Source organism: Centrocercus urophasianus, unplaced genomic scaffold (genome assembly GCF_019232065.1).
Source record: "Centrocercus urophasianus isolate 14NV4802_14NV808 unplaced genomic scaffold, USGS_Curo_1.0 seq_14, whole genome shotgun sequence".
NCBI classification, from domain to species: domain Eukaryota; kingdom Metazoa; phylum Chordata; class Aves; order Galliformes; family Phasianidae; genus Centrocercus; species Centrocercus urophasianus.
Window position 1 is genome coordinate 5,204,265 of NW_024884586.1, and position 18,381 is coordinate 5,222,645.

The following is an 18,381-nucleotide window of genomic DNA, read 5'->3' on the forward strand; positions in this document are numbered from 1 at the left end:
TGAAATGTTTTATGGATTTTATATTTAGATATTAAAGTTTTACATAGTCGTATCATTAAAAGAGCAAATATGCTTTCCAGAAATACCTTTGGTATATTATTTTTTCCTTCTGCATTTAGTCAATAATAAGCATTATCTATGGTGGGGCTACAATGCATATAAAATCACACAGTAACAAAATGACAAGAGAGATTTAAGAGTTACACAAAAGCTCCATGCTGGCCACGCTTCTGTTTGATGTTGTATCTTGTCATATTTCATCTGTGCAGGTTTGGTCAACAATACTTCATGATTCTTTGGTAGCAAAATAAAAAAGAATAGTTGTATACAAAAAAGAAAGGTACATGGATAATTTATTAATGCTTTCAGGTGGAGACACTGCTCATTTTATTATAAAAGGAAAAGTTTGGATTTATTATGAAATAGTATTTACATTTTTACATTTATAGGTATTTTACATTGTTAGAAAATGAATAATACAAGTGTACTTTAAAATGCTTCATTTTTTTAAATTACTTATCTGCTTGTACAAAAGAAGCAAATACACTGTCTTCTTGTTCCAGCAGAACCTCGGGTTTGTCATACTCCAAAATAAGCCCTCTCTTCATCACAATGACCAAATCCGCATTCAGGATCGTGTGCACGCGGTGCTGAAAACAAATAAACAACATGCCAGTTCAGGGTACCCACCAAATCTATTCCTGTATATGACAGCCTTCCAGAAATTAATCTTCCTATCGAGTTTAAGACCACGTAGTCCTGCTTTTCATCCTGATTTACCATGCAAACACAGCAGACAAATATGAAGACAAAGAGCCATACAAATACTCAAGTACTTCACTTGTATACAGGTACTTGAGTGTGAAAGGTTCTACGGGTTGAGCTTAAGGACATCCCTAGCCCAGGGTCCTGTCACTGAGTGTTGCCACAAGAAGGCAGTTAGGAACATGGGAATGGGGCAAGTGTGTGTGGCACTGCTCTCCAGTGTTCTCCCAACCCTGTACTGCTTCTACTATCAAAGCCTTCTTGACATTGCTCTCAATCTCTCTCTTTCTGTTTTGTTAGCCTCCCTTATTTATTTTCACATCATTTCTGTTTTTATCGTTTGGCTGCGGGTTCAACTTTTATAACAGCAAGTGGTCACATTTGTAACCGTACCTTCTGCTTCTCCCTTATTTGAGCTATTCCTAATAAAATAGTATGCACTGGCCTTGGGATTGTTTTAACTCATACTGTTCAGTAATTTTCACTATCTCAATCAAATTCTTTGCTTCTCAGTTTTTTCTTTTTTGTTCCTCTACCCTTTCTCCATTAATTTTTCTCCATTTTTATGGAATTCCACTTTTTAGTGTTGAATGTAACTGCACTGCAGTTTTGGCTTGCATTAATCCTGCAGGGCTGTTTTACCTCAGAACTCTACAGTACCCTTTACACAGTCACTCTTCAGCCATAAGGTTTTCAATCAGATTCTGGGCACCCTTCATGTCAAAACAGGACTTATGCTTCCTTCTTTGCCTTCCTAGCCAGGTGCTCCATAAAATAATCACCGATAGCATCTACACATCTCATGCCTGCTGCAGTCTTTGCGCGACATTAATCCAATCTGCAGACAGGGGAGGGAATGAAATCTCACATTCCAGTGCAGCACCGCTCAGTATTTTCATGGAGAGAAATCAGGTTTTATGCTTCTTATTCATTTGCTTTTCTTATAATTGCATAATACCATGAGACAAATCAGGTTTTCTGTGATACATCTGCTAAGTGAAAAGAAAAAGATGCTGTAAGATTCTTGAGCATACATTTCTTGAATCGGGCTTTATTTTTAAATGTAAAGAAGCAAATTTACTTTATTTCACCTCTCTGCAATACATGTATTTTTAGAAAATAGAGGACTAAAAGAGATGTGTAGTTCTGACATATTTGTCAAGCCAGCTGCTTTGATTCAGGTCAATAAACAATCTTATTTATAGATACTTGAGAGCTTTGTACAATCGCTTCAGGAGTATGCAAACCTAAATTCGATCACATTAAGCAGGGATGGAAGGTTTATTTTTATAAGTCAGTAAAATTCTCTTTCACTTGTTTAAATACTGAAACAAAATTGATCCCTCCAGTGGCAGAAATAATCAAGTAATTTTCCTCTTCCTTAGTTAAATGATTATTGTGCCTTGAGAAAACTCATATTTCACAACAGCCAATGTCACGTTACATTTGAAATTAGCCTAAGATATGTAACAGGAAACAGACCACACGCTGAATTGTCTTCACAGGCAATCAGGCCTAGCACTGAGCAATGTGGTTAAGAAGCTGTTTGTATGTATTTAAATAAGAAAGCTGTTTAGATGGTTAAGCACTTCATTTAAAAACGAAAGAGTAGTGGCCAAATTAACAGATTTCTTAACACTGACAAAAATGAAGAAATGCAGCATTTCTAATTCTTGTTTGGATCAGAATGGTAGCAGAGACTACTTACTGCTATTGTAACCACAGTACGATCAGCAAACGCAGTCATGACCACCTTCTGGAGTATGTTCTCCTACAAAAAGGAAAACGTTTGCTGCTTTTCAAAGAGCAGAAGTTACACAAACAGGCACACAGATACTAGGAAAGTTTAAATAACCACCGATCATTCCATGGTTTTATTGATCCTTTGCAGCAGAAATGAGAAATGAACTCCACGGCAGAACTTTGGTCAGAGCCTGGCCCCCAGGTGGCCCCGTTTGCTGCTGCTGCCCTCACTGCCATCAGTGCCGTCGCGCTGTCCACAAACGGGCTGTGCTCTGGCTTCCAAAGAAAGGCCTGCTACCCAAATTCAACCTCATAGAGAAGGAAATTGAGGACAAATTCAGGGTGCTGCCTGGTTGCCTGCACACTGGCCCCTCTATGGTATGTTCTTCACCCTGCTGGAAGCCCAGGAATGTCCCAGCACACTGGGGACATCTAACACCATGAGGTGCAGGGAGAAGCATGGGACTGTACCTGGTATGCAGTGAAGAAGAATCTGTGATAGTTTGAGAGTGCATAGTTCTCACTCAGCAAGTACTCATCCATTACTATTTAGGAAACACACTGTCGTGTACCAAACTCTGCTTACAGATGTCACTAGAATGGATACCTTTATTTGCTATTAATTTTTCACTACACACATATCCCAAGGAATTAACTGTGTTCAAAATTCAAAACGTGTTTCAATTGTATGGTGTAATTCCAACCTTACTAACACTTACCCCACTCACATTTTAGAGAACTAAAAATTCTGACTGCTGCAATAACCCACTTTCATTATATTCTTCACTTATAGAATACTGTCATTATGAAGAACACTGAAGCTTATAACCAAGGAAGAATCTTAAGAATGTACTGTTCCATTTGGCTAACATCCACTCAGTGTGCTATTGCTGTGTGGTTTAACATCTGTCCAACAATTTCTGGCAATTCATGCAATCATCCAGTATGTCTTTTGTTTGTCCTTATTTCTTCAACCTTGTTTTCAAGACTTCTAACCTCCTGACTCGTCCTGTCCACCATGTTGGGGAAATTTCTCTGCTCACCAACTTACCCTCCACTGACGACTGCAGCTGACCTTCCAAAGCTTTGTTTGCTTTAGGAAATCAAACTGCCAATGAAAACAACACACTTCACTTTCCTAATGCAAACAATGTTGCAATAACTTTTCAATTCTTAGTAAAAGGATTTAAAAGCACGTTAGATGAGTTACCAATAATGCAGAACTAAATAAGTCCACAGTAAATATGGTGTAAGTTAGTTACAGCATAGATAGTATCATCTTCCCCATTTTTCTTTTCATGTAACAGCTGTCACCCACTTCAATGAAAACAAGGAACTGGAAACACTTCAGACTCACAGTTGCCATGTCAATAGATGCTGTGGCTTCATCCATGATGAAGATGCTGGTCTTCCGCACGAAAGCCCTCGCTAAGCAGAACAGCTGCCTTTGGCCCTGGCTGAAGTTTTCACCCCCTTCTGTGACAATAGCGTCTGGAAAGGACACAGCAAAAACATCACTTCTATGCTGTGGACGTAGGTGTGTTTATGAGAGGCACAGGTCAGAGCAGGGCAGATATCTCACTGTCAAAATTTTCCAATATTTTCTGATGCTGACCCAGTTTTATCTGCTTATATATTGTTTCAAACAACCATAACTTCTGACTCACTGTAACTCAACGTATTCTTTATTAGATATTAAAGTAGCCAACCATGTTTAAGAGTAAATTTCTCTTGGCCATGTGCAACCCAGAGCACTGCATCCCTGTCCAAGTGGCCTCCATCCTTTTTTTCCACTCTAAGGCTTTATAACTTAGGGACACCTCCAGCTCCATCAGGCACTCACAGCCCCATCCGTCCTGGCCTTGAGTGTCTCCAGGGTTGGGCATCCACCACCAAAGTTAGATGGATCTAGCACCCCTGCCTGCAGGAAACCATTTTTTTCCACTTTGCATAAACCTAAAAAGCTTTTTCTTCAGCAACTGCCTTCCTTATAAATAGTAAAATGTGAAACAGAAAGGTTGGGAACAGAAAAAGCAGTATTCTCCAGCAGGAGGTCTCATTACCTAGGCCTCCAGGCAGTGCCTTCACCACATGCTTGAGCTGAGCTATTTCCAACGCTTCCCACAGCATGCTGTCAGTGCACTTCTTCTCAGGGTCCAAGTTAAACCTACAGTTATGTGCAATTCGAGAATATCAGTCAGCATCAACTTCTACAATGTGTTTCTTTCAGTGTGCTTAGAAACAAACCTGCAAATAATTGGAATCATGCTGGAGATCTGGGCCTAATTCATATCTCTGATTGGTATAAATCCTCCGAATTAAGCAGACTTGGTCTGTACTTACACTGCTGGGATTAAGAACAAAATGCCACTTCTCCAATTCACCAGAATGGGAAAGAATGTCCTGTTTTGCAGGTATCTCCCCTTGCAAAATTTACTTTATTCTGAACTAAGTCAAGAAATCATTATGTTTTAATACAAAAAGCTCTGAGGAAAGAAATGTTGAATATAATCAGGCTTTTTCATTTTTTATTTTTTTTTGAATGCAAAAATTCTACCATTCCTCCTTTTAGATTCAGTATGTCCTTTTGGTCCTTACTGCTACGGAAATGCTAAACAACAATCGAGCTTCACACTGAATTATGAAACGTGAGTCTTTACCACAACTGAATAAATCATGGATTTATGAACGGATGAATATTATTGCAGTTTGCTGTGGCCCAAAAATGATAGCCACAAATGTGACTCTTGGATCATATTTGTATACAGAGCAATAACCAGAAATAAATGATTCAGTGCCATGTGTACTTTTTTTGGTTTTACTTTTTACTGCTACCGTATGTGCTGTGAGCAGCCAGTGCTGACCTAAATGTATTTCTGAAGAGCTGAACGATTAAAACAAAGGGATACAGTCACTCTGTCTTCTGCCACGAAGGAATCATGCTGTATTTCAGCCAGTTCAGGAGATAATCCTGGGACCCTTGTTAGTCTCAAGTCAGCAAACTCAGAAGCCTGTATCATTTCCATTCAACTCCAATGACTTTTCATGCAGAAACTACAGCTGCAGGTGCTGCAACTCTGCACTGAGGACTGTACTGTTCCTTTCTAATGCAAATGTCTCAGACATACGAAGGGGCAGTTTTTGGAAACTAGAGCTTTTTGCTCATTGTTTCTACTGCATTATCAACTCAAAGAAGAAAGAAGAGGAAAGAAAGAAGAGCCCAAAATGCTGTTTGATCATATAGATAAAAGAATGGCTGGCTAGAGGAGCAACAGAGGATAGAGGCTCCGGGATACAAAACCCCACAAGTCCTACAGTACTTGTCATATTGTTCTATTGCTTCCCCTTTCTCTGCATTAAACCTGCATTTTCTTCTTATCATTTTATAAGGCAGGCAGATACAAAAACATGGAGGAGGATTTCAAGAATGGCTGTATAGTTATGGATCAACGCACTAAACTCAATCCTAAAGGAATAAATAATTACTTTCTCTTCTTTCCAGGCACTGCATGCTGTATAGTTATGGATCAACGCACTAAACTCAATCCTAAAGGAATAAATAATTACTTTCTCTTCTTTCCAGGCACTGCATGCCTCATGCTGACAGCACACTAAGCAGGCACAGGCAGTGAGGAAGTGCACTCTGGCAGGGGTGGATAAAAGCACCAAAAAAAAGCCAGTGATCCTCCAAAAGGAGACCCAAATCAAACAGCTTGCTATCAGCAGTTTTGTACAAGTCGCTGGGATAATGCACACAGTGACTGGTTTTTTATTGCTGGTGCTTAATGCTTACCGGATTGTTCCGCTGAATAAAATAGGATCTTGGAGAATGATTGACAGCCTGGATCTCAACGTCTGTAAGGGGAGCTTAGCGATATCTATGCCATCAATGATAATCCTTCCTATTCAAAAGAAAAATGACAGTCTGCTAGACTGCTGGTCATGCCACACAGCCACTGACAATGACATGGCTCACCTTCCGTTGCAGTACACTGCAGCAGGAACAAACCTGGAGTCACATATCCCTTCATTCAATAACAAAACAAGTTCTGATTAAGCAACAAGCACAGTTCTCTTAACACTAAGCCTCAGCCATAAAGAATGTGAAGTAAATTTTAAGGAATGATTAGAAATGTTACTTATCTGCTTGACCAGCACAAACACATAGCAAACAACAAGGTAAGAGGTTACCTCAAACCAGTGACTAGTTACAGAGGGGAACAGTCGTTTCAGGAAGCCAAATCACTATTGAGCACTTGGAAATTTTATCCCCAGCTACAACTGTCTGGCTTTGCCCTGTGGACATCGTTTTTAAGATGCACATGAAGGCACTCTGTGTGCGGGTGGCTGTAGTGAACACCAAAAGAAGTATGGCAGGAAATTCCAGGGCAGCAGGCCTGACTGCAGACAAGTCTTCCAGACCCAGTGAGTCCTATTTATTATGCCTTGTGTGCAGATCCTTGGTGGAACTTGAACATTTTCTCATTCTATCCTTTGCTCCTACTGTTGGGAATTAACAGCACTGTCACCCTCTGTCATTCTTGGACTTCTTCTGTTACAGAGACTGAGAATTTTTATTGATCCAACTCGTCAACGGCACAACTGTTAAATGGCAGATGACAACACATTTACTCAAAGGTGGCCAGATAGTATATCCCACAGATTCCAAAACTGCACTTCAAAGCTGCTGCTATTCAAGAAAGGGATATCAATGTATCTCCAGAAGCTAAGCTTGACGGATATAGAAAAAGTGTAATCTTACCCTCAAAAGTGTCAACCATTCTGAAAAATGCAAGAGAAAAGGAAGATTTTCCACTGCCTGTTCGGCCGCAGATCCCAATCTGTGACACAGAAAGAAGATGAACATCAGCTGAGTGCAAATGAGCAGTGTGTTTGACACTTAAGATGACTGGATGGAGATGCTATTCCAATCCACTGAACAGTTCCATCAGACTGAACTGTTTACAAGAGAGTCTCTAAGCTGTCTCTTTGTCTTTACAGGTCTGAGCGTTTAGTTATAAATCAAGGCCAGTCCTGTGTACAGGAACCATTGGAGAGTGATGGAAAGGAGCTGGCCAGTGCTGCCAGCAAAGGACAGAATCCAGAGGTGGCTTTGCTGAGCAGGAAGGACGCAGGCAAACAGAATTCAGGAGGAAAAAAAAAAAAAAGAGAGCAAAGAGATGCAGCCAAGCGATAGAGAAATGATGAGAATAAGGGCAGGGGAGCAACATGGGAATGATGGAAAGTAGGTCAACGTAGCAGGGGGTCACTGTCACTTCTTTTGTCACTGCGTGCTGAGAGCAGGGCACTGGGATACTGACATGTGGTGTGTAGTTCTGACTTCTCACTATAATGTCTTTATGTCTTTCTCACTATAATGTCTCACTTCTAAAAGCTAAGACACGCAGCAGATTTCTTCCCAGTGCACTACATTCCTTCACAGAAAAAAGAATATATCTGTTATTCTGTCCTTAAAATGAACAGCGGAAATGAAATGAATGAAAGGAAATGAAACTCCTTCCAGAGCTACGGTTTCTATGGTGTACTACTCTAAACCTATTTTCAAACTCACTGCATTTACTTACCTTTTGTCCTGGAGAAATGTGAGCATTGACATGCTTTAGCACTGGCTTTAGGTTGCTGTCATATCGGACACTAAGGTTCTGGATTTGGATCTCGCCTCTGTCTGGCCAGTTCTGAGGAATCTGTGAGGACGCTACACCAGAAACACAAGGGAAGGAAAAAATAAACCAACAACCCTTCTATGATAAATTCATCAGCTCATTAAGTGATTTACTAAGTTATTCATGGTAATACACTGCAAAATCATTAAAATTTCAGCAAGCTCTTTCTGCATGCTGCACAAAACTGCACTTACAAAGAAGCCCTTCGTAATTTTCAGCTTCTGTTTTGAGAAGGCCATGGATTCTTTTCACTGCACCCAGCTGGATCTCCATGTCAGCCAGGTTACGAACCATCCAATTCAGATAGTTAGACACCTGATGTAAAGCAAATAAACTCCTAAATTCCAGATTTTTAGTAGTTGGCATCATTTGACCAGCATGCAGCTTATATTTCTCCAAAGCAACAACTGTTCAGCCTTGACGAGCTGAAGTGGTGGACAAACAGAATGGTACACATCAATAGGGTGACAATGACTTTGGCTTAAACTTCCTAACTGCAGTGCACAGAGACTTTGGTACTATGGATACGAGTAGAGAAAGAGAAAAAGCAAAGACAGGTGAAAAAACATCATCTTGCTAAATAAAACTGTTTGACAGTCCAGAACGATGTACTGGGACATAATTACAACTGATGCACTGAAACATTATTCTTCACAATGGAAAATAATACCAAAAGTAATGCAGCCTGGCCGTATTTTTATTGACATATTTGAACTACTGTTTCAGTGAGTATTTTATCTAGAAAATGAAAAAGTATATACTCAAATATGTCAACCTCTGAATGTGCATTGAAGTTAACACATGGTTTCAGTGATGTTACAGTACCCACGGAGAGATGTTTAGACACCTTCAATCTTCCTGTTCATCTCTGTGCCCTGAAGAATTATAAAAACATGTTTGGGAGAGACAAGAAGGGTCCTAAGTTTCTTACCATAAGAGCATAGGTTAGTCCCAAGCCTACAAGTCCTGAAGAGAGTTTACTATACAGGCAACTGGTAATAGAAGTGACAGCTGCTATGAGTACCACACATGCTCCAATGTACTCCTGAAGGAACATGAATAAGCTCCATCACTACAAGTCTACCAATGATGACAACGTTCTCATAACTGCATAGCAAAACACAAACCCATTGCACAGTTCAACATATAGGCAGAAAACACCCCATAACTTTATACAGACCTTGCCTGAGAACCTATTTGTATTGCTGTTAGCATAGATGTATTGTTTGGAAATGCTTTTGTAGACTGGAGTTGTACCAACACTCCTATCTTCTAGAAAAGTCAATACAGGTATGTTAAACATACGATGGAGATGGCCAAAAAAACTTGAGGTAGGTGAGAGAAATGCCCACATGATCCTTTGAGAGCAGATCCTCTCTAATGAGAGACAGCTGGGAAGCACTGTAGTCTCTTCTGGGTGCAACCATCACATTTGTTCAAACAAGCTGTTCTTGGACAGAATGCAACTATTAGATTGTGTCTCTCCAGGATGGCTTTTGCTGCTTTAATTAAAACTGTGATTCAACTTCTCACAGAGAAGTCTTTGATTAAAATTATGTAACAGACTAGAAAATGACCTCTGTAGGAGAGAAGTTGTTATTCTATATGTGTACTTTGCATTCTTCTATGCTTTGTGAACCATTAATGGCAGTACTGCATCCTGTCATTCACAACACAAAACTCCTTGATTTACTTTTCAATGATTTATTTTTAATGTTGTTTTTTTTTTTTTTTAATGCCAGGCCACTTTGTTGGAGAATTCTAAGGAAATGAGCACTTGAGTATCTCTGGCACTCTTCAGAGGACCCAAACCAAGCAGAAACTTGCCTACATCGTTCTGCTTATTAAGAGTTTCAAAGATACTGAAATGTTCCTGTAGAGCAACAAGGCAAAGGCCTGCTAGCAGTGACTGACAGTTTCTCAAAGGCATTCTAGCTGGCAACACTGTCAGACCAGATCTCTTGATACTCTTCTGTACACAAAGGAGCCAGTGCAATCTTCAATAATTATTCCAGTCTTGGAGAAATAGCAACAGGTTACAGGAAAAATTCACACTCTGTTCAGACTTCTGGATGGGAGGGCATGTGTTCATTACAGATACACATAGAGGTAAGGGTACAGCATCAAAACTCAAATGTGGCTGCAAAACAGTTGGACATTTTCTTAGGTTGCTTGGAATAAAGTGAAATCAATTCACTGTGTATACAAGAGAAAAACTAAACATAAAAGTACTTGCCATGCGGACTTCCAGCCAGCGATTAGCAGCTGTAAGGAAAAGGGAAGCAATGTTGTTGGAATCTGTGTATTCAAGAAGCTTCTGCCGAAATTTAGCTTCATACCTTAAAAAAAAGCAAAAACAACAGCAATCAAAACCAATCAGAAAACAGTCAGGCCTTGAGTCTTGGTAAAACAGAAAGCAAAATTAATTTAGAGTGGTTTGTGTTCATGGAGAGCCTGACTCACAAGTTTAAGTCCGTAGTTCAGGAACATCATGCACAGATTTGTATTTGACATATGTATACTGCATTTGTAACTTCAGGAGTAAACGGGTTCTATTGCACTGGTAGAACTCCGTGCACGACTTCTGTAATGTGGGGTATTTTCTAATTATTTTATTACATGGCAACTGTGAGAAAGACAAACCTGAAATGAAAAACGAAACAGAAATAGGCCATGCATGTGCTTGTGAAAAGAAGTATGAGCGCACGTAGAATGCAGTTCTTCTTCTCAGATTAAATTTTAAAACTTCAGCTCACATTGCTGTAGTACCTACAGACACTTCCATGTTTAAAGCATAAACTTAAAGTCCTCTGGTCATGGAAGCTCCAGTGTTAATTACATGTTTATCCTTATTGCTAATGAATGGAGCACTTCAGAAAACAAAAAGCCAACAAAATTGCAGCACAGTGGAAAGAACCAAATTTTTTACCTTCAGAAATGAACTAGCCAGAGAACACAAACTAAGAGCAATTGCAAACAGGTCTGTTTACAGCTTCTGATGGTGGATCTGCACCCACTCATAACAAAAGCTGCATGAATGAATTCTGCCTTGAACACAACCGATAAGAAAGGTGATGACTGCTGGCTACACATATTTAGATGGGGTCTTGGACAGTACGCAAGTCCACCAGTCACCTCTTTTAGCTGGGCATATTTATTTGCACAGGTATAACTTAATGTGATCTTAATAAAGGTGTCAGTAATTATATCTAATAATGAAGGAAAGGTATCACAAAAGTCTTTTTCAGGGTAGTAACAGAGGTTTGTAGGCCTGAAGATTATGCATATGTAAGCCGACCGTCTTATAAACTTTGCCCTACTTACATCCTTCAATATGATGCTTGTAACAAGCACTGCTTATTTATAAACTCAGCTCCTGGTACACTGGTATGAAGGAATGATATGTTTTGCTTAATTATGAAGTACGTTTCAAATTTGTCTGCTGCAGGATATCCAAACCGTTACTTTGAGTACAGTGTAATAAAGTTCCAATGTAAATGGTTCATGCTTTTCAGACAAAAAAGCATGATTCTGTGCAAATGAAGTAACAGTTCACATAGTATAGCCGTGTGTCCAGACATAACGGACGTGTTGGTTGTATGCAATGGAAAATGGCTGCTAAGGGCGTGGGCTGGCTCCACATGTATTGGTGTGTTTGGACAGTGTAGAAAGGTCACTCCTGAAAGCAAGCAAGCACTCACGTCACACCATGTTGCAGCTGGAGGGCCCTGCCTGTCCACAGGACACACTGCCCTCAGAGCTCTACCACTGGGAGACGGCCGTGCTGCTTCTAGAACCCCCCCTATTTAACTTTGGTACCTCCGTACCACAAGGCAAAACATGATGTAGATATGAAGTGGGCATCATGAGTCAGCCACAAGTACGCATGTGGAGCAGTGGTGCAGACAAAGTTACTGTTGTCAGTGGGGCACTGCAGAAATACCAGAATCTGTCCACAGAAGGTATCCCTAGCTTCTCCAGTTTCTCTGAGTACAGCCCTGTCTTTGCAGAAACCTTCACGTTTACAATTTATTGATTACTTAGCACCAATGCTATTTGAGGTGCCAGACACGCTTGCAAGCTATAAATCAGTCCATGGCATCTGCTGAAGGTGTATTTATAGCTGCAGCAGTAGCTGTCTCTCTGATCTCCCTCTGGATTTTTGTGTGTTTCTTTCCCTATGCATTCTCAGTAAGTACAGGATGGAGAGCAACTAAGGAACAACTGGCACCTGACTAGATGACTAGATTCCTGAGTTAGCGTTATTTTTAGGGCCACTCAAGCAAGCAAGTCTGAACTGCACTCCCACTAATATGTTAGGCAGCCGAGAAGCTTCGCAGGCCTATAAATAGGCAGGTTAGCAGCTGATGCGGGAGGCTGGCAGGCAGATGGAGTACAGGACTCACAGAGCACATAGCTGCTTGGGTCACAGATGCATCGTTAGTGCAGGGTACAAGAAAAAAAAAGAGCACAGAAAAAAATTCTTTAAAGGGGGAATTCATCTCAAGGTGACAGGAAGGACCAAGAGGGAATGGTCCAACTGGCTGAGAGCATTAGCCAGATGGTATTCAATAGAATTTACTGCGTCAACAACTGAAAATATACAGTCATAATACTCTAAAGATCCCCTTGATAATGTAAAAGATTATGTAGGTAAATGAGAAAAGCAAGAATTAAAAGAGAAATTGAATTTCCTTAAAAGTGAACGCAGACATAGCTACAAACTACAGAACACTGCAGGCACTTAAAATAAATATCTAATAATAGTAATTTGAAAATATTATGCTGTTCTACCTCTCTTTAGGAGGCTATCTTCAGCCAAAAAGAAACACGATTTTGTCCTGGTAGTTCCTACATTCTGCTGTTTATATCCTATTTAGAATTGCTTAAAAACAGTCTAATTTTTGCATTAATTGTATTATAAAATTAAATCTGCAGGTTAAGAAGAATAAGCAGTTTCAAAGAGAGAACAGTAACAGCGATAATTAACTGGCAAAATGTGTAGATATCTAGATGAGATGGGCGTGGAAGACATTCGACTGCATTTGAATCAACTGGGAAAAGCCAGGAATAGCACCAATGCAGAGAGAAAGCAGCTGGTGAGCGCCGCAGTAGCTTCATTGGAACTCTGTGAGTATCAGCGACTGCCATTTTGTAACAGATACACAGCTCAGGCACGTCATCAGGTGTTCCTAGGCTGCTCCTGTGAGCTCACCTTGGCAGAAAAATGCATCAGAACAGATGATAAAGACTGTATCTCCAAGTTGCATATTTTCAAAACCAACCTGAACAACCACGTTTTCAGCTAGCAACCTGAACTACAACTTGTAGCTTCTGAAATTACCAGCGTGCACAGTTTATCTTAGCAGGACATCGGCCCATACACAGATTATCCTGGCATAACATGTTGCTGCACATTCGTTGTTCCATGGAAACTGTCCAAATACACAGCCTGCCACAACACACGCTGCGGTAATTGCAAGCCAATTTAGCTCCTTAAATCACATTTACCCACAAAGTTTTTTTCAGGTTGCGTGCGATTGTGTGCAGGGTTAGTACAAGCAGAAGGTACATTAGCCTGGTTTTCTATAGCAGCTCCTTCACATGCAAAATATTTAGTCCTCGGTGTTTTACTTTCCCTTAACAGTGCTTTGGGGACCATGGATTTCTGGGTGATTCAAATGACAAATACTTGCACCTGCACACTTGCAGAACAGAACCAAAGAAGGACGCTCAAGCTCAAAAGAGAGGTAAGAAATGTTTTCTTAAAAACCATACCTGAAGGCTCGGATGGTGGTCAGGCCTTCAACAGTCTCTGAAAAATGGGAAAGTAATGGGAGCTGAGTGCTGTCATCCAGCTGCTGAAGGTCCCTACAGAGGGTTATGAAAATAATTTTGTAAAAAGTCAGTTCTGTTGTCCAGTTATTCTCCTGGGAATATTAGCACAATAATGACACACATAGCATTCAGGTGGGCTGCAACGCAGCACTGCAGCTCTCTAAGCAGAGAATGAAGTTCCCAGGAGGACTTTTCTCTTTAAATCTGAGTACACACAGTGCTGGACTTCTGGATAGATCTTTCCCCTTCACTGCCTTCCCTCGCTTCTCTCCTGTTACTAATTCTTATATTCAATATTTTATTCATTTAAACATAATTGTGGCTCAATGCTGAATATGAATTTAATGAGATACTGCAAGTAGGAGTTCCAGTTAAGCAGAAGGCAAAATGCAACTTCGTCTTTGTTCTCTCCCCACCCCCAGAGGACAGCACAACTTCACACTGAGCTAACAATACACAGACCCTGTAAATGAGAACTTGCAGTTCTCAATTTCATGTTTAGTCATCAAGACAGTGGAAGTACACATTGGGTGAAATTCTATTTAGACTCATGTCCTTCCAAGAGGAACTAAGAATTGCTTGCAAAGAGTCCTTCTTGATCAATGCATACACAAAAGGAAAAATGAAGTGCTTCTGCAAATGCTTGTTGAGCACCACCACAAGGGAAGCAGCACAATTGTAGGAGAAGAAAATCACAGATGTGGCTAACGTTTTTAACTTGCTGAATGCTCAAAGACACTCAGAACAAGTGAGAATGTTTCCACGTGCAGGAACCACCAGGAATAAAGGGCAGTACCAGCAAGGCAATGCTCCATTCTACAGCCTCTCTGCCTGGCTCTATGGACTTCTGCTTTCAATTGGACAGGCAGGTGAAACATCAGCTTCTCTGTTCTGTCCCCACATTTTTTGGACATGTCCAACATGCAACCCCTGGGGAGGACAGAAGCTGTTGGTTTTTATTTTTTTGTTTTGATTCATCTTTCTTTTCTTTTTCATAGAATCACAGAATGGCTTGGGTTGGAAACCCAAAACCCTGGCCTTAAACACCTCAAGGTATTGGGCATCCACAAACCTCTCTGGGCAGCCTGTGTCAGTATCAAACTTCCCCTTGACATCCAACCTCAATCTCCCCTCCTTCAGTTTAAAACCATTTCTCCTTGTCCTATCAATATCTACCCATGTAAAAAGTTGATTTCCCTTATGTTTATAAACTCCCTTTAAATACTGGAAGGCTGCGATGAGCTCTCCCTCATGTCATGTGAACTGAGAGAAACTTTCATCCTGGACAAAGACCTGCTTCTGCCTCCCAGGTTTGGTTCAAAGAGCTGAGCCAAAATGCACATGTAGAACATCAAATTTTACCAGATTGGATTTTGCTCACCTTCAGATAAGACAATGCCTTTGACAAAAATAAAGGCCCTTTGCAATTCTGCCATCATGCACTGCAAAAGATGTTTCAATAGCCAGAATGACACAGGTCTATATTCTCACCGTGATGCGACTCGGAAGTATTTCTGGATGAAGTAACACATGATTGCAAGGGGAACCAGGGCAATGAGAAACATTGGTGTGACGTACGAAATCACGGCCAGAGCAGATACACACAGCAAGGTGGAGCGACTCAAACACTCCAGGGTGGCAGGAATATGCTGGGTACATAAAGAAGTACACAGAATCAGAGAAATAAATGAATAGCATATAAGACTCCCACAGTTACAAACAAATAAATATATAAAATCGAAGCTTTGAAACATTAAACAGACAGGTCTGCTTTTGAATCTACCGCTGGATTTTGGGAAAGCATTGCAGCCTGGAATAAACATGCAAATCTGAATTTCAGTCATTAATATTTCAAGCAACAGCATTTGCCTTTTTCTCAATTCATTTGTTCGCATATCTGAAAGGAGCAGGTTTACCTACTTTTTAAATGAGTGGGTGCTCTTAGTTTAAGGATATTGATATTGATCTACTTTCTCTTCCCTTTTCTATAAGATGGAAAAAAAAATAAGCAAAGCTTTTTATGACTGCAGGATATCTTAATTAAATAAATGTTTTTCCAATGTGCATTTAAAGCTGAGGAATTCATTTGGAATCCAGAAAGCTGTGAAGCAAAGTGATGTAATATTCAACATTAGAGATCACCTGCAAATTTCACCTAAATAAGAGAATGCAATTTTTCAGACTGAAAAAATAAAGTATCATGGGAGCTCAAATGTATTTATTGAGTACCTGGTCGATGGTGTTGCAATCAGCTGAAAATCTGTTTAATATACTTCCCAGAGGTGTTGTTTCAAAAAACCTGAAATGAGGCAATGAATGGGAGAATCATACCACCCATACTAAACTAGTTCTTAATTGCTTTTCTGTCTTTCATAAGCTATGCGCTGTGCTACAAACACAAGGCAGTAAATCAACAAACATGGCAAAGTTTCTCATGTTTCCCCATAAGCACAGCTTCCCCAATAGAACAGCAATCTTGACCATCCCCAACAACAACAAACGTCTCCTCAGCTGCCTTTACTGCCCAACCTGTGTAAATCACATGATTACATTTGTTTTCATGTTTGCAATTTTAAACTCTTCAGTTTATGAAAAATGCAAGCAAAGCTCAATCCCAAGTTTTGACTTTTTCCTGAGAATAAAAATGCATAATAAGAACAACTGCTGGCATAATGCATCACAAAGTCCTTTCCTTTACACTTGCCCATCCAACATACAAACTTTGTTATTGCTGTGTAGTTGTTAACTGTCCCCTAGCTTATGTTGAATCTAAAGTCTTAATTCTGTCTTGTGGGGGAAAAAAAAAAAAGTGTTTGTTTTTTTTTTTTAATGACATTTTCAATATTTATCCTTTCCTCATGACTTCTGAGCTAAATATGGTTAACACTAAAATAAGAATTCTTCCAAATGTTCAACACTTGCAGGTTTGAATAAAGCTGCAACTGTAATGTGGCAGCACTGGAAATTAAACGCACAAAGGACAAAGGCCTTTCCTGCTATCTGTGCAATCCCAGTGTGCTCCACTGATGCCTGTGATGACACTCATCCAGGCTCCCTGACTTTCATGGGCTTGCACAATCACTGCTGACAGTAAATACTTCCATGATTAAGATTATGACACGCACTCTGCATGAACTGCACCACGCATCTCCAATTATTGTGCTTTCTCCTTCATTAAAACAGCAAAGAGAAATAAAAGATGCTGGGAAGTAAATATCTGCAGCCACAGTCAGACAGGAGAGGCACTTGACCACCGTCCACGAACTTGAGGAGGTTGGGTACCATTTATCAAAGTTTGCTCAGTAGTTTGATACTTGGTGACCTTCAGTGATGCATTATAAAACGTGAATCACGACCACTTTATAGAAAAAGGAGACTGCCTTGAAGTAAGGAATACAGAATGATGACAATAATTTGTATCACAATCAGAGGAATACCTCATTGGTGCCAAAATAATCTTATTCAATAAAGAAGCGTGCAGCTTTTTGGTGACTTTCAAGCCAGTCCACTCCACTGCTATGGATGTGACAAGACATAACACAATCCCAAGGCAGCAGAGAATGCTGAAAATTTTTGAATATGGAGAGTGGTTGAAAACCTAAGAAACAAAGAAAGAGCAGCACATTATTCACTGTAAATTAAACTTAAAAACCAATGAAAACAAATGCAGGACTGAAAAAACGTAAGGAGTAAATCCTTCTTTCTTCCCCAGATTTTCCCAAAATTAAATTTCCAGTGATTTCACGTTAAGCCCAAGTTTTTTTATCCTTTGGAGAAGTGACTGGTTGCAGGAAAGCAAGAGAAATTCAAAATTTACAATGATAGAACACTACAAAAAGAACTGATTGATAAGATTTTCAAAATTATCTCAAGAAAAAAAACAACATCTTCAAAGCATTTGCTATGGCTCTGGTGACTGGGCCTATCCTTTGAGTGAGATTAGAATAGAATAGAATAGAATAGAATAGAATAGAATAGAATAGAATAGAATAGAATAGAATAGAATAGAATAGAATAGAATAGAATAGAATAGAATAGGCTATTATTTTTAAATATTAATTTCATATTAAAATCCATCATCAATAAAGCTTTTAGAGCAGAAAACTTTCAGAGAAGAAAAAATGATCCCAGTGAAATCAAACATGAACCTCCCAAACATCTGTGTGGGATTATTTAGAGGCACTCAATTCCCACGAAGAAAGCAATCTCAGTTCTAACAAAATCCCTCTGTTACAACTTTGTACACACAGAGAACCCTGCTAGGTAACCCTGAGGTCAGCTCCATGTGAAATTTATCTGTAGAACAAGGAAAACAGGGTAGTGATCATAAAAATCAGGGTTCCTCATATAT

General features: G+C 39.8%; 1 protein-coding gene across 5 annotated transcripts in view; it reads right to left on the reverse strand.

The window, feature by feature from the left end:
* ABCC8 (ATP binding cassette subfamily C member 8) overlaps window positions 1-18,381 on the reverse strand; it is a 67,255-nt gene continuing 48,874 nt past the window's right edge. The window contains exons 26-39 of one of the 5 annotated variants that reach the window (XM_042813203.1): window positions 17,468-17,628; window positions 16,260-16,329; window positions 15,522-15,679; window positions 13,971-14,063; window positions 10,429-10,531; window positions 9,124-9,237; window positions 8,387-8,507; window positions 8,094-8,224; window positions 7,271-7,349; window positions 6,302-6,410; window positions 4,572-4,675; window positions 3,866-3,999; window positions 2,474-2,536; window positions 1-650 (exon numbers count right to left, since the gene is read on the reverse strand). In XM_042813203.1, the coding sequence (XP_042669137.1) occupies window positions 513-650; window positions 2,474-2,536; window positions 3,866-3,999; window positions 4,572-4,675; window positions 6,302-6,410; window positions 7,271-7,349; window positions 8,094-8,224; window positions 8,387-8,507; window positions 9,124-9,237; window positions 10,429-10,531; window positions 13,971-14,063; window positions 15,522-15,679; window positions 16,260-16,329; window positions 17,468-17,628 (1,578 nt within the window). In that variant the 3' untranslated portion in view covers window positions 1-512. The other 4 variants (XM_042813204.1, XM_042813205.1, XM_042813207.1 and 1 more) reach the window with 4 other exon arrangements.